This window comes from Pelophylax lessonae (assembly GCF_965119305.1).
Source record: "Pelophylax lessonae genome assembly, chromosome: 4".
Classification (NCBI taxonomy): domain Eukaryota; kingdom Metazoa; phylum Chordata; class Amphibia; order Anura; family Ranidae; genus Pelophylax; species Pelophylax lessonae.
In genome coordinates this window covers 566,239,879-566,252,214 of record NC_138771.1, presented here as the reverse complement: position 1 = coordinate 566,252,214, position 12,336 = coordinate 566,239,879, and the positions used below count along the sequence as shown (strand labels likewise).

The window sequence follows — 12,336 nt, the reverse complement described above, 5'->3', positions numbered from 1 at the left end:
GTCCATCCGTAAGGAAAAATAGGGAGTCTGACTTCCGAAATGACTCCGTAGGTGCCAGGTACACCCTAATTGCCTGAACCACATCCAGGGAACGCAAGGCAACTTCCTTAGGATGCTTAGGCTTGGGACACAGGGAAGGAAAAACACAATGTCTTCATTCGGATGAAAATCGGAGACGACCTTTGGAAGGAACAATGGACATGGCCAAAGAACCACCTGAGAACCACTAGGTAAGGTGAATGACAAGACAAAGCCACCAGCTCAGACAACCTGCGTGCAGAAGTATTAGCCACCAAAAAGGCCACCTTCTATGACAACCTAAGCAGGGGACTCTCACAAAAATTTACAAAAGGTTTCTGGAGAACTGACAGCACCAAACTGAGGTCCCACGGCGGCAATGGAGACTGCACCTGGGGAACCAAGTGTATCACTCCATGGAGAAAGATACACACCAAGGAGAGTGTGGCCAACAGACATTAAAAGAAAATTGGCAAGGCCAAGACCTGGCCTTTAATGGTACTCAAGGCCAGACGTTGCTCGACCCCTCGCTGGAGGAAGGCCAAGATCAGAGTCACCGGAAAGGAGCAAGGGTGAACCCGCAGGGATTCACACCACCAATATATATGTCTTCCAAGTATGATGGTAAATTTTCCTAGAAGTAGATTTTCTAGCTTTTAAAAGTGTAGGAATCACAGATTCAGACAATCCTCTATCCTTCAGCACCTGGCTTTCAATAGCCAAGCCGTCAAAGCCAGTGACTGTAGAGCAGGATGGAATATCGGACCTAAAGAAAGCAGATCTTCCCTGGAAAGAAGTCTCCAAGGAGCACTGGTGACCAGCCCTACCAGATCGGCATGCCAAGTCCACCGAGGTCAGTCTGGAGCCACTAGGATGACTGGAATCCCTTCTGCCTCGATCCTGTGCAGGAGTCTCGGCAGAGGCTTGAGAGGAGGAAAGGCGTATATCAGACGATACTGACTCCAGGGAGTCACTAAGGCGTCTGTGGCATCAGCTAGAGGATCCCGGGACCGTGCCACAAACCTCTGTACTTTTCTGTTGAGGCAAGAGGCCAACAGATCCATCCCAGGAGTCCCCCTCTGAAGACACAACTGATGGAACACCTCCGGATGAAGTGACCTTTCTCCTTGGTCTAATGCCGGTCAACTGAGATAGTCCACCTGACAATTTTCCACTCCTGAAATGTGCATAGAGAAGACTGGAACAAACAGTTTTGCCCACCTTAGAATGCCGGCTACTTCCCGTGCCGCCAGAACATTTCTTATGCCCCCTTGGTGATTGACAGGCCACGGCCATGGCATTGTCTTATTGAATCCATACCAGACACCCCTGGAGACAACTTGTCCAATGATCCAGACACACTCTGATCACTCGGAGCTCCAGTAATTGATTGGTAGCCTGGACTCTTCTAGGGTCTAGACTCCCTGAGCGCACACTGTGCCGAGGATGCCTCCCCACCCGGATAGGCTGGCATCCGTGGTAACAATCGTCCAGTACAGGGGAAGAAATTACTTTCCCAGAAGAAGTGCTGGAGAACGAAGCCATCAAAGCAGGGACCCCCTCGTGTTCCGGCTCAACAAGATCAGATCGTCCAGGAGACTAAGGATCCTTGTTCCACTTCACCAGAATCTCCTTTTGCAAAGAACTCATATGGAACAGTGCAAACGGGACCGCCTCAAAAGGTAGACACCCATCAGGCCCAGCACCCGCATGCAAGACCACAGATATGACTGTCTGCTGGACAGCAGAAGCCAAATTGCCTGCTGCAACTTGTGAAGTTTTTCCAGAGGAAGAAACACTCTGGCCGAGTCCAAAGTCAGACCCAGATAGTCCAGGCTCGTGGATGGGACCAGAGCAGACTTCTGAAGATTCAGAATCCAACAGAACTCCCTCAGGGTTTGCAGAGTAATCTCCAGGTTGGCCAACAGAGCAGTCATCCAAGTACCCCAGTATCGCGATCCCCCACTGACACACTAATGCTAGAACTGGGCCCAACACTTTTGTGAAGACCCGAGGAGCGGAAGCGAGACCAAAGGGTGGCGCCACAAATTGATAATGCTCCTCGCCCATGGCAAGGTGGAGGAAGCGCTGATGGGCGACACATATGGGGATGTGAATGTGAATCCCCCTGATGTAGGGATGCCACCACCCTGCGAATAGATTGCATTTGGAACTTCTGTACCCGAACAAAGCAGTTTAATGCCTTGAGGTACAGAATTGGTTTGAGAAAAAACCTTGAAAACATTCTTGCACTGCCCTCAGAGAGATCCTTTAAGCCAGGGGTCTTCAAACTATGGCCTTCCAGTTGTTCAGAAACTACAATTCCCATTATGCCTAGTCACGTCTGTGAATGTCAGAGATTTACAATGCCTCATGGGAGGATCCCTGCTTTAAGCGAACTGGGAATAAGTGAAGGTTGGAAGGGAAGAACGTTTCCGGTGGATATGATCGAAACTTGTACTACTCTTGTAGCCGAAGCAAATTACTTTGTGGACCCACTTGTCCTGGATTAGGAAGGTCAACAGATTTGGAAAACAGCGAAGACACCCCCCCCACCTCAGATACGGATGAGGGCCCCCCTTTATGCAGAGGAATTTTTATTCGCAGGTCTGGCAGAACCACATTGGTTTGCCCGGCAAACACTCCTTGGAACCTCCAGTGAAGGCCCTGAAGCATTTATCCCTTGCCTTGAGGGACGAAAAGGCTGCTTGTGAGCCATAAAGGAAGGTCCCCATGGGACTCCTTACCCTTTGAAGCCTGAGGAAGAAGAGACCTCTTTCCCCCTCCCCGTGAGGCCTTTGATTATGTCATCTAAGGAAGCTCCAAACAGGCGATCCCCCTACGAATGGAAGATCGGACAAAGCCTTCTTAAAAGCCTGGTCTGCAGACCTGCATTTCAACCAGATAATGCCCCGCATGACCACTGGTGAGACAGACCATCTAGAAATCAGGGGAGCGGCATTCAAAGAGGTACAGACGAACTGTAGCCCTTGGACCAACTAATCTGACAGCTCCACAAAAAGCAGGAGGGAGTGGTTTCTCCTCCAGGTCCCAGCTTAAAATTTTGGCCCATTTAGTGACAGCTTGTGACACCAGGGTGATGGTAAACACCGGCCTAAGTACCGACCCAGCCACAGTGAGCATATGGTGGGTCGAGGCCTCCGACCTCCTATAAGCTGGATCTGAGAGACTGGGGACTCTTTAACCATTATTTTACAGTGGCTTTATTCAACCTGGAAACCAATACAGGATGCACTGTCCATTTTTTTTTAAGGAGGGACTCCTCATAAGGGTACCGCATTGCAAGACGCTTAGGGATTGCAAAGGTGCGTTTTGGGGACCCTCACTGTTTTGAGACAATATCAAAAGGAGGAGGGAAAGCGGAATGCCCTCGCTGCTTTGGATGACCTGTGGGTGCCACAGGCGACCCGCGCCTCTGATGTTGCGTTAGTCGCATCTTCCATATGCAAGGTTTCCCGCACCGATACAATTAGTGCATTCACTAGCGCCTTTTCATGTGCAGCTAAACCAGAGGAATCATCCTTGCCATCTGAGCGCACAAGGAGTATGGACACAGACCCCAAAGGATAACTTGCATCCGCGTCGGCCGAATCAGACTCTGGATCTAAGGAGACAGAGGAAGCAGGTGAAGGCGGGGGGTGCTTTTTGTAAGCCCCTTTGCCCAGGAGCAAATCTACTTTGGACACCAAGGACTCCAGGACCATCATCAGTACAGATCATACAAAGTAATCAAATTGAGATAGAGGACAAAAACATTCAGAAAACACATTGGCTCAGGTTAGACTGCTTACAACAGACAAGGCTACCCTCCAGTGTATACTCCAGCAGGTTACCAGAAAAAAAAAAAAAAAAAAAAAAGACTTCCATAAATAGTAGTTAAAGATCAAAAAGGATAAAATAGTCCAAATTAATTTGTTTATTCCGAAAACAGTCAACGTGTTTCAGAACTCCCACCCTCTTTAGGCCCCTAACACACGGGGCAGGCCCTGTTGGAGTCCATCTGCTCAGCGGGGAATCTGTCTTACTGATCCCCACTGAGCAGGCGGATGGCTGGTCTGTGTCTGCTCCACTTATGTAGAGTGGACACAGACACAGCCCGCTCTCCTCTGAGCCGTCGGATGTAAACAGACCGCTTCTCGGTTTACACCCGATGAGTGACGTCCCCGCCCAAGCATTCCATCCGTTGTCGATGCTCTATCCTCTCCCCTGAAGCCAGCTGCTGGAAAGCGCACGTGAGCTGACCACACCACTCTGAGAATAGGCCTGTATATGCTTATTACTTCTACAGGGTAGGTAGTATTAGATTTAGAAAGGGGGAGGGAGCATTTTTAGGCATTGTTAGTTAGAGCCTGGACTTTGTTTCAAATAAGAACCTCAAAAGGACTCATTATAGCTTACTGTGTGATTCTATGTAGGGAAGCCAATTGCTGGACCAGGAAAGCCACTGGCAAGCATATCTGCAGAAGCAAACAAGAACCTTGATCTTGATTGCTCATGCAGATACTGCTGGCCAGTGACTCTTCAGATCCAGCAATTAGCTTCCCTACATAGATTCATACAGGAAAGCTATATTTTGAGTCTATTCAAGGTAAGGAGGGAGATTTCTCTGACACCCAAAAAACACAGATTTTATTTTTTTTATTTTAGAATAAACTTATGTGAATTTGGATTTTATGCTTTGGTCTGGCGCTTCTTCGGCTACCTAGCAAGAGTGTCTTCAGCATCAGCTGGTGTGACCTGGTTTACTATTGGAGAGGTCTGTCCTGGTTATATGCCCTGATCAGTCAATTTTATTGTGAGTGTAATTTTACCTCTTTCATCTATAAAAAGGTTTATCTGAATGCTCAGGTGCGCTGTTTTGTGTTTCTGTTTTAGCCAGGGATTCTCTTGTAGTATGTCTGCAAGCTCTGACCATTTCTGGTAGTATGTCTGCAAGCTCTGACCATTTCTGGTAGTATGTCTGCAGTCACCGACCATCTCTTGCAGTATGTCTGCAGTCTCTGACCATCTCTTGTAGTATGTCTGCAGTCTCTGACCATCTCTTGTAGTATGTCTGCAGTCTCTGACCATCTTATCTAGTATTTTGGGGGAGCCTGGATCCCCTTTTTTAAGTTGTCTGCTGTGTTTTAGACTTTGCTACATGCAGGGAGTGTTTTCTTTTTTACTCAACAGATAAAATAAACCATGGGCAGTATTTGTGATGCATCGTGGAATTGAATCGTTGACATAACTAATCTGAACGAATCGTGAGACCAGTGAAGATGCACGCCTCTTAATAGCTTAGCCATTATCAGCCATTTCCTAGGGTGCACTGGCCACCTGTATCCTGAGACTTGTCTAGCCCTCAGGTAGAGTTTAAAGTTTTTTTTAATATCTTGCGTGATAAGCATTTTCTAGTTATCCTGCTAAAATGGAATGGTTTAGCATGACAACTAAAGTTCTAGTTTTGTAACAAGAGAAAACGACAGAGCTACAGCAAAGCATTATGGGACAGAGCCAGCACATGTGTGAGTGGACATCTGGAACGGATTGTGGTATTCCAGGAAAGAAGTTCTGAAAGATCTGTGGCAGCTGAATACAACCTGTTAGTGCCCAGGCTAGGAAACGACAGAGTTAATAGAGCAGCGGGCTACATTCCTCTCGGAAATGAGGAGGTTATAGACAAAGCTCTGTGCTTGGAGTAACACTGAATTGACATTTCTACACACAGCTGATGACCATTGCAAACAAATGCTTCCTGCTGTTGTCAGGGAAACTGGGAAAGAATCACTTACACGAGGATGGTGAAAGAGAGACAAGATGTACAGCTCTCCAACTGATGAGTGTGAGAAAGAGAGAGAAAGATCGGAGCAAGTCAATTAGAAAAGAAAGGCCAAGAACAAGACTCGGTTCACACAGATTAGTACACAGCATTCCCTGAGCCAAATAAATATCAACCCCTCTGTGCAATCTGGAAAAGAACTGCACATACACGATTACCTGCACACCACAGAGCTAACTGTGCACAAAAATTATTTCTGAATACCAAGAAAGTAATGTGAACAGTGTGCCCCCATATACAGATCAAGCCCAGAGAACTAAGCATTAGCTGTACACAGAGCCTGCCTCACTGCATTTTAGTAGACCCAGAACACAGAACATTCCCTGCACATCAACAGCATTCAGTACACACATCATTCCCGGCACACCAATAGAGCCAAATACATACAACATTCCCTGCACACCAATAGATCCCAGGACACACAGCATTCCCTGCATACCAACAGAGTGCAGTATACACAAAATTCTCTGCACACCAATATAGCTTAGTACACAAAGAAATTTGCAAACACCCCAGTAGAACCCAGTACACAGAGCTTTCTGGGCACAACAAAAAGACCCAGCACACAAAGCATTCCCTGCCCAATTGAACCCGGTACAAACAATTTTCCCTGCACACCAATATATCAAAAAACTCGGAGCATTCCATGCACACCAATAGAACCCAGTACACTGATCATTTCCTGCACTCCAACTGAATCCAGTACACCTATTATTTCCTGAACACTAATGGAATCCAGTACACCTATCATTTCCTGAACACTAATGGAATCCAGTACACCTATCATTTCCTGAACACTAATGTAATCCAGTGCATAGATCATTTCCTGCACACCAATAGAATCCAGTGCATAGATCATTTCCTGCACACCAATAGAATCCAGTACACTGATCATTTCCTGCACACCAATAGAATCCAGTACACTGATCATTTCCTGCACACCAATAGAATCCAGTACACTGATCATTTCCTGCACACTAATAGAATCCAGTACACTGATCATTTCCTGCACACCAATGGAATCCAGTACACTGATCATTTCCTGCACACCAATGGAATCCAGTACACAGACCATTTCCTGCACACCAATGGAATCCAATACACAGACCATTTCCAGCACATGAATATAATCCAGTAAACAGCATTTCATGCACATTTATACAATCCAAAACAAGGATTGTTTCCTGCACACTATTCGAATCCACTGCATATATAATTTCCTGCACACTAATAGAAACTAGTACACAGATCATTGCCTGCTCATCAATACAATTCAGTACATGTATCATTTCCTGCACACTAAAAGAATCCAGTACATAGATCATTCCCTGTTCACCAAAGGAATCCAGTACACAGAGCATTCCCTGGACACCAACCAAATCCAGTACACAGATCATTTCCTGCACACTAATTGAATCCAGTGCATTGATAATTTCTAGCACACCAATAGAATCCAGTACGTACATCATTCCCTGCATACATCATTCCCTGCATAACAACAGAATTCAGTACACAGTTAATTTCCCGCACACCAAAAGAATCTAGTGCACAGAGCTTTCCCTGGACACCAATAAGAACCCAGTACACAAATCATTCCCTGGGCACCAATAGAGCATTCCCTGTACTCTAATAGGACCCAGCAGACAGAGCATCCGCTGCACAACAATACAGCGCAAAGCATTCCATATATACTGACACACCATTCCATATACCCAGAGAGCAGATTAAAATCAGCATTCCAAATATACCAATTGAAACCAGTACACACAGCATTCCATACACCCAGAGGGTGGAGTACACAGAGCATTCCATATATACAGAAACACTATTCCATACACCCAGAGAACAGAGTACACACAGCATTCCCTTTCATACTTGCCAACTGTCCCTTTTTTCCTGGGACAGTCCTTGCAAATAGGAGCCTGTCCCAGGTAATATATATTGTCCCTGGAAGCGCCTGTTAATCAGGCTGCCCATAAATGTTACGCAGAAGTAGTGCAGCTGAATGGGAGACTTATTCCAACTCTGCTACTGTGGCCTTAAGTTTGAAATTCCCTTTTTAATTTCCTGTAATTCTCTCCATATTGAGTAGACTTTATAATCTGATAAGTAGGCGAGATTAATTATGCAGAGTGGGCGGAGCTTCATGGAAGTGGGTGTGGTATTTGATAGCTGTGCTGCAAAGTGTCCCTGGAAATTTTTTTTTAATGTTGGCAACTATTCCCTTTACTTTCATGAAAGTAAATATACAAAGTATATGCATAGAAAGCAATAGGTGGAAAGTGACAGAGATAAGAACACACAGCACTTTCTCTAAATAAATCAGTACTTTATTAACTCCTGTACAAAAGAACTTCAGATACATCCTAAAACCCACTACACACCGTAGTCCTTGTGTAGTGCCAGAATCCAGTGAACAAATCATTCCCTATACATCAACAAAGCAAAGTACATGCTGCATGCTTTGTACAACAATACAATCCAGTATGCAACTAAATAAATTGTGTGGGGATTCTTGCGCTATCAGGGTATATTAGTATAATCAGTTCAAATGAAATTACTTCCCGGGTGCTGCAAGTACTGAACTGGTACCTGAACAGTATAAATAGGATAAAGAGGGGTGTAGAAGTACTGCGCTCCTGGGTTATGGCAAGGTATACACTTGGAGAGCTTCTATAACTGCCATAACCCAGAAGCGCAGTATTTTTACACCCCTCTTAATCCAGTATGCAACTACACATCTCATTTCCTGTATATTACACTGAAAAGGAACGTTATGGTATATACAAAACAACAGGCAAACCATTAAATCAGCAGGCACTGTTTCTCGAGATTAGTCACCACTAACATAGCTTTGTGTGCCCACATTTCCTGCATATGAATGTGTCAACGAATATACATTCTCTACAGGGTATTCTCTTTTACAACTTCGTAAACAGCATTTTATTTAAATAATGGCAGCTTAACCTCCCTGGCGGTATGATTCTTTTTCGGATTTTAGGTGCTGAAAGCTGTACTATTGTTTTGCAAGTAATTCTTAAGAAAGAACAGCCCAAACCAACTATTTACATATGATTTTTTTTTTTTTTACTGTGCGTTCTTCTTTACAACATCTCGGGTATGATAAAGTTTGAAACACAAAATCATAAATTATAATATAATAAAAAACTATAAATAAGTTAAAGTATGTATGTATGTATGTATACACACATATATATATATTACACACACATACATACATAAAAAGTACAGTAAAACTGCAGGAAAGGGCACTGGGGGGCAAACTAATGTGAATTTTATTTTGAATAGTATCAGTGTGTTTTACATTTGAATTTGCCGCCGGTTCCACCCCCCTGCGAACGTCACATCGCAGGAGACGGAAGCCGGGGCACACAGAGGATCGGGAGGAAGATCCGCCGCCACACACCGCCAGGATACATCGATGGATCCCGGTGACAAGGTAAGTAACCCCTCTACCAGGATCCAGCGATCTTCCTAGCTGTGTGGCTCGGGGTTACCGCTTTTGGCACTGAAATTTAACCCTCGAGCCATACTCGGGAATACAGCTAGGAAGGTTAATACACACAGCATTATACCAACATATAGCAAGTATAAAAATAATATATGGCAAACAGCATTACCTGTACACTGATAGAGTTTCCTGGCCTGTGCAATATCCCCAACACTAAGTCTCGTCCTCTGTCCTATCGATGGCTTAACTCCATTTACTTCATATTTAGGTAGAATTGTGTCAAGGAAAATCCCTCTGTTAAAAAAGCAAAAAAAAAAAAGCCAAATAATGCATGAAAAACTAGCAATACAGCCACAGGCAATGGACAGCTTTATTACAAAGGTTTAAAGAGCAAACTTCAAGTGTTCTGTCAAGACGGTTGTGATCTGTCAAGTGGAAACATAGTAATTGGTAAAGACACTATGGCTTATAAATTCTAAATATTCCCTTACCTGGAGAAAGTATTCTTAGCATAGTGCATTATACTGTCAAAATCATAGGTCTCTCCCAAAGATTCCACCTCTTCTGTCTCCATTTTCAGGAAGTTATACTCCTGTCCTGAGGAAACAACAATCAATCAGATATAAACACAGAGCTCCTCTGGAATTCTGAACTTCTAAGAAGTAGCCAAACCATTTGGACAGACCCTTGAGGAGTCTTGGTCTTACATTTACCCCATATTCTAAATTTCCTTGCTTGCATATTTTTCAAATCAATGGTCAGACTAGGTTCTGAAATCTGATCTTCTGCAAATGCTACATTTACTGTCTGTCTATTTCTAAGTACTTTCCCACATTCTGACAATTTCAAGAACTATTGGGAAAGCATTTTAATTAAAGCCAGTTATGCAAAATAGGAATATATTTTTTTACATTACTACAGTTGCACAGGCTTACTTTTTTTATATATAAAAAAAAAAAAAAAATTATATTTAAATTGAAAGTGTATGTCCAGCCAAAACTATATTTGTTTTGGGTAGAGTAGGAAAGGATTAGAACCTCTTTTGGGTTTTTACTGCTGTCTGAGGCTCTGATGGAGAGATTTCCACTCACTGTCTAAGTAACAGCAATAAAAAGCAGACCGGGATCTAGCCCTCCCCCATTCTACTAAATAAGGCACTTTTATTTCTGTCTTTATTGAAGCTTTCTTCTTACTTCCTTTATGGTGAAACTATTGCCACCAGACAGCATGTGAGTGCCCTCTTTAAAATGGGCCCTAGAGTGTGCAAATTTCTTTCCTGCAACCCAAATGCTTGATTTCCCCATCAACACAGTCAGGGGTTGATAGGGAAAGCTCTCCCATAAAGCCATTGTGTTATCCAGGCAGGGGGCGGGGGGGGGGGGAGCACCTGGGAGCCATCCCAGCGAGGAGAACACACAGGGATTATTGCTCGTGGCTATATCTGCTGGCAATAATCACATGAAAATCCATCAGGCTGATTGTACCAAAGTTGACCAACAGAAACTTTGGTACAATCAGCGTGCCCATACATGGTTTAAATCTTGGCTGGTCCCTGCTGAACCAGCTGAGATTCAAACCGTCTGTGGCTGGCTTAAGAGAGCCCCGAATAGACTTAAAAACCTGACAGGGGTTGTAATCCTTTCCTGCTCAATCCAAAACTTAAAAAAAAAAAAAAAAAAAAAAAAAAAAAAAAAGGTTTTGGCTGGGCATAGAGTTCCACATTCTTAATCATGTCTACAGACAACACCAGGGCTTACAAGCTCCCATGAAGATTGACAGTTGCCTTTTCACAAATGATCTCCACATCTGTATATAGCACAGCATAAAAAAAAAAGCACTGTAATTAAGGGCAAATTAGGCTATGGTCAGAGAGTGCACAGGACAGAAACGGTTAGTCCTCAAAGGTCATCATCAGAGAAATTCTATAAGTAAAAGCTAAACAAAAGGACGAATATGCATTTTCTCAAAGTAAGCCTACATAAGGAATGCATAATCAAATGTACAATATACGTAAACCAATTGTGTCCAACTAAATGCACACTTGATAATTTCTCCTGGAACTATAGCTGTCTTTTTTTTTTTTTACTTGCAAATACCATCTATAAAAGCCCACAAAAATGCCCTGGGGACCATCTTCTCAAGTACCCGGTTGGATGTTATCTCGAATGATGGTGACGTGATGATCTCGGTCCGGCCTTGTATGTTCATGCCAGAATCCAATGACGTGACCCAGCTCATGAACCACAATGCCGAACTTGTCACAGTTCTTTCCAATAGAAATGGCTTGAGGTCCTCCTCCACGACGGCCCACGTAGGAGCAGCACCTACACGCAAAGAGATGAGAAGTCAAAAGGCACAGAAGAAAGCATAAATACTCTGAAAACTGAAACAATGTTTAAAACCACACAGCATTTTGGTTTTGGAGGTGAAATGCTACATTACCCGCAAGGCCTATATGTGAAAACAATGTAACTGTCCTCATCAGTTCTCTCTAGAAACGTGACACAAGTGTGCTTCTCCCAGTGGCGCATCGCTTGCCGAAATATTGCCTTCTGACTGCCTGTGACATACAAGGTCAAGATATTAGGAAGATACTAAATAGGGAAAAGAAGAACTTAGGCGTTACATGGAATAAAAAAAAAATGGATTATCAAAATAAATTTCCAAAAGGGTAGAAAAAGCTTAAACAGATAAAGTAGTGAGGGTTTTTCTTTTAAAGGTAGAGTCATTGAGAGACCTGTGAAATTTCCGCTGACAACGTAAGGAATAATTCCATGTGGCCACACACGTTCTGGTCGAGAGGTTGCAGCTCGCCTGCCACGGGAGACTCTTCTGTCTGTACGTGCACGGCGTCCCGTTCGTGACGATGTGCCATTCCTTGTAGGTCTGGATACTGGGGAACAGAAGAGGACAGAATGGGATAAATTGCCTATACATATCAGCTACATAAAGTATATAAGGAGAATAGCAGAGAATAGGAGCGATGGTGTGTTATAAATAAATA

The 12,336-nt window shown here is 43.9% G+C and overlaps 1 protein-coding gene across 2 annotated transcripts in view; it reads right to left on the bottom strand.

Moving 5' to 3' along the window:
* BMP1 (bone morphogenetic protein 1) overlaps positions 1–12,336 on the bottom strand; it is a 216,461-nt gene that overhangs the window by 98,224 nt on the left and 105,901 nt on the right. For both annotated transcript variants that reach the window (XM_082255772.1, XM_082255771.1), the window contains exons 3-7: positions 12,070–12,225; positions 11,775–11,892; positions 11,478–11,656; positions 9,824–9,929; positions 9,502–9,626 (exon numbers count right to left, since the gene is read on the bottom strand). In XM_082255772.1, coding sequence (XP_082111898.1) covers positions 9,502–9,626; positions 9,824–9,929; positions 11,478–11,656; positions 11,775–11,892; positions 12,070–12,225 — 684 coding nt within the window. The remainder of the gene's footprint in view (positions 1–9,501; positions 9,627–9,823; positions 9,930–11,477; positions 11,657–11,774; positions 11,893–12,069; positions 12,226–12,336) is intronic.